Below are 901 nucleotides of genomic sequence, written 5' to 3'. Positions count from 1 at the left end.
GAAGAAGAAGAAGAAGAAGAAGAAGAAGAAGAAGAAGAAGAAGAAGAAGAAGAAGAAGAAGAAGAAGAAGAAGAAGAAGAAGAAGAAGAAGAAGACGATAACATTAATATAGCGTTCACCCTGTACTGTCCTGGATAACAAGCTCAGCTGAAAAATAGTGCTGACAGTAGCAACACATACCCCCCCCCCCTTTCCGGGCAACGAAAGGGTTGAAGTACACAGGCTCTGGGCGCTTAACTATACAACAATAACATTCCCAGATGAGAGACATTGACACCTCGAGTTCTTATGCACAGTAGAATTGTAATTGTAAATGTGCTGATTCATCAATGCCATGCTCATAACTGTGTCTGAACTGCAAAAAGGAATTGCTACTTTTTCTTTCCTAATCCTTACTATCGTCATTTCCTCTACTCCTTTTGTATGTTTGTCTTCACACTCTTGTGACCCTCTATTTCCGGGGTGCCTTGATAGTTGAAGCAGACTTTCTGCTGTTGAAGCTAGAGAGGTAAGCAGAGTAAGTCTGATTCCATGTAAGGACTTCTCTGTTGACATCCACCCCCTGGCACTCATATGATCTTATGCAATTGCGAGCGCCGTAAAACCTCTACTAAAACTAAACTAAAAATAACAATAACATTAACAGTTATATTAACATGTTTTGTCTGTCCCCAGAACTCTTCTGACAACAATGCAGGATACATCGGCTTTGAGAAGTTTTACGTCGACAGGGGACAACGATACAAAACATGACAAGATCTTGTCCCCAGATGATGGTGCGCATGCCATACGCACCTCCTGTGTTCTGTTTGAGCCCCTCCTGTTGATCTCCCTGTTATGACCAATGACAGCAATGCAGTGTGTGTGTGTGTGTGTGTGTGTGTGTGTGTGTGTGTGTGTG

The 901-nt window shown here is 42.4% G+C and overlaps 1 protein-coding gene across 1 annotated transcript in view; it reads left to right on the top strand.

Annotated features, from left to right (window-relative positions):
• LOC100533292 (glutamate receptor 1) overlaps positions 1 to 895 on the top strand; it is a gene marked incomplete in the record, with an annotated part of 42396 nt that extends 41501 nt beyond the window's left edge. Inside the window, 1 exon segment of the mRNA XM_013089585.2 lies at positions 676 to 895. Coding sequence (XP_012945039.1) covers positions 676 to 753 — 78 coding nt within the window.
• Between the last annotated feature and the right edge of the window lie 6 nt (positions 896 to 901).

This window comes from Aplysia californica, unplaced genomic scaffold, assembly GCF_000002075.1.
Source record: "Aplysia californica isolate F4 #8 unplaced genomic scaffold, AplCal3.0 scaffold00991, whole genome shotgun sequence".
Classification (NCBI taxonomy): Eukaryota; Metazoa; Mollusca; class Gastropoda; order Aplysiida; family Aplysiidae; genus Aplysia; species Aplysia californica.
This window is presented reverse-complemented; position numbering and strand designations above follow the sequence as displayed.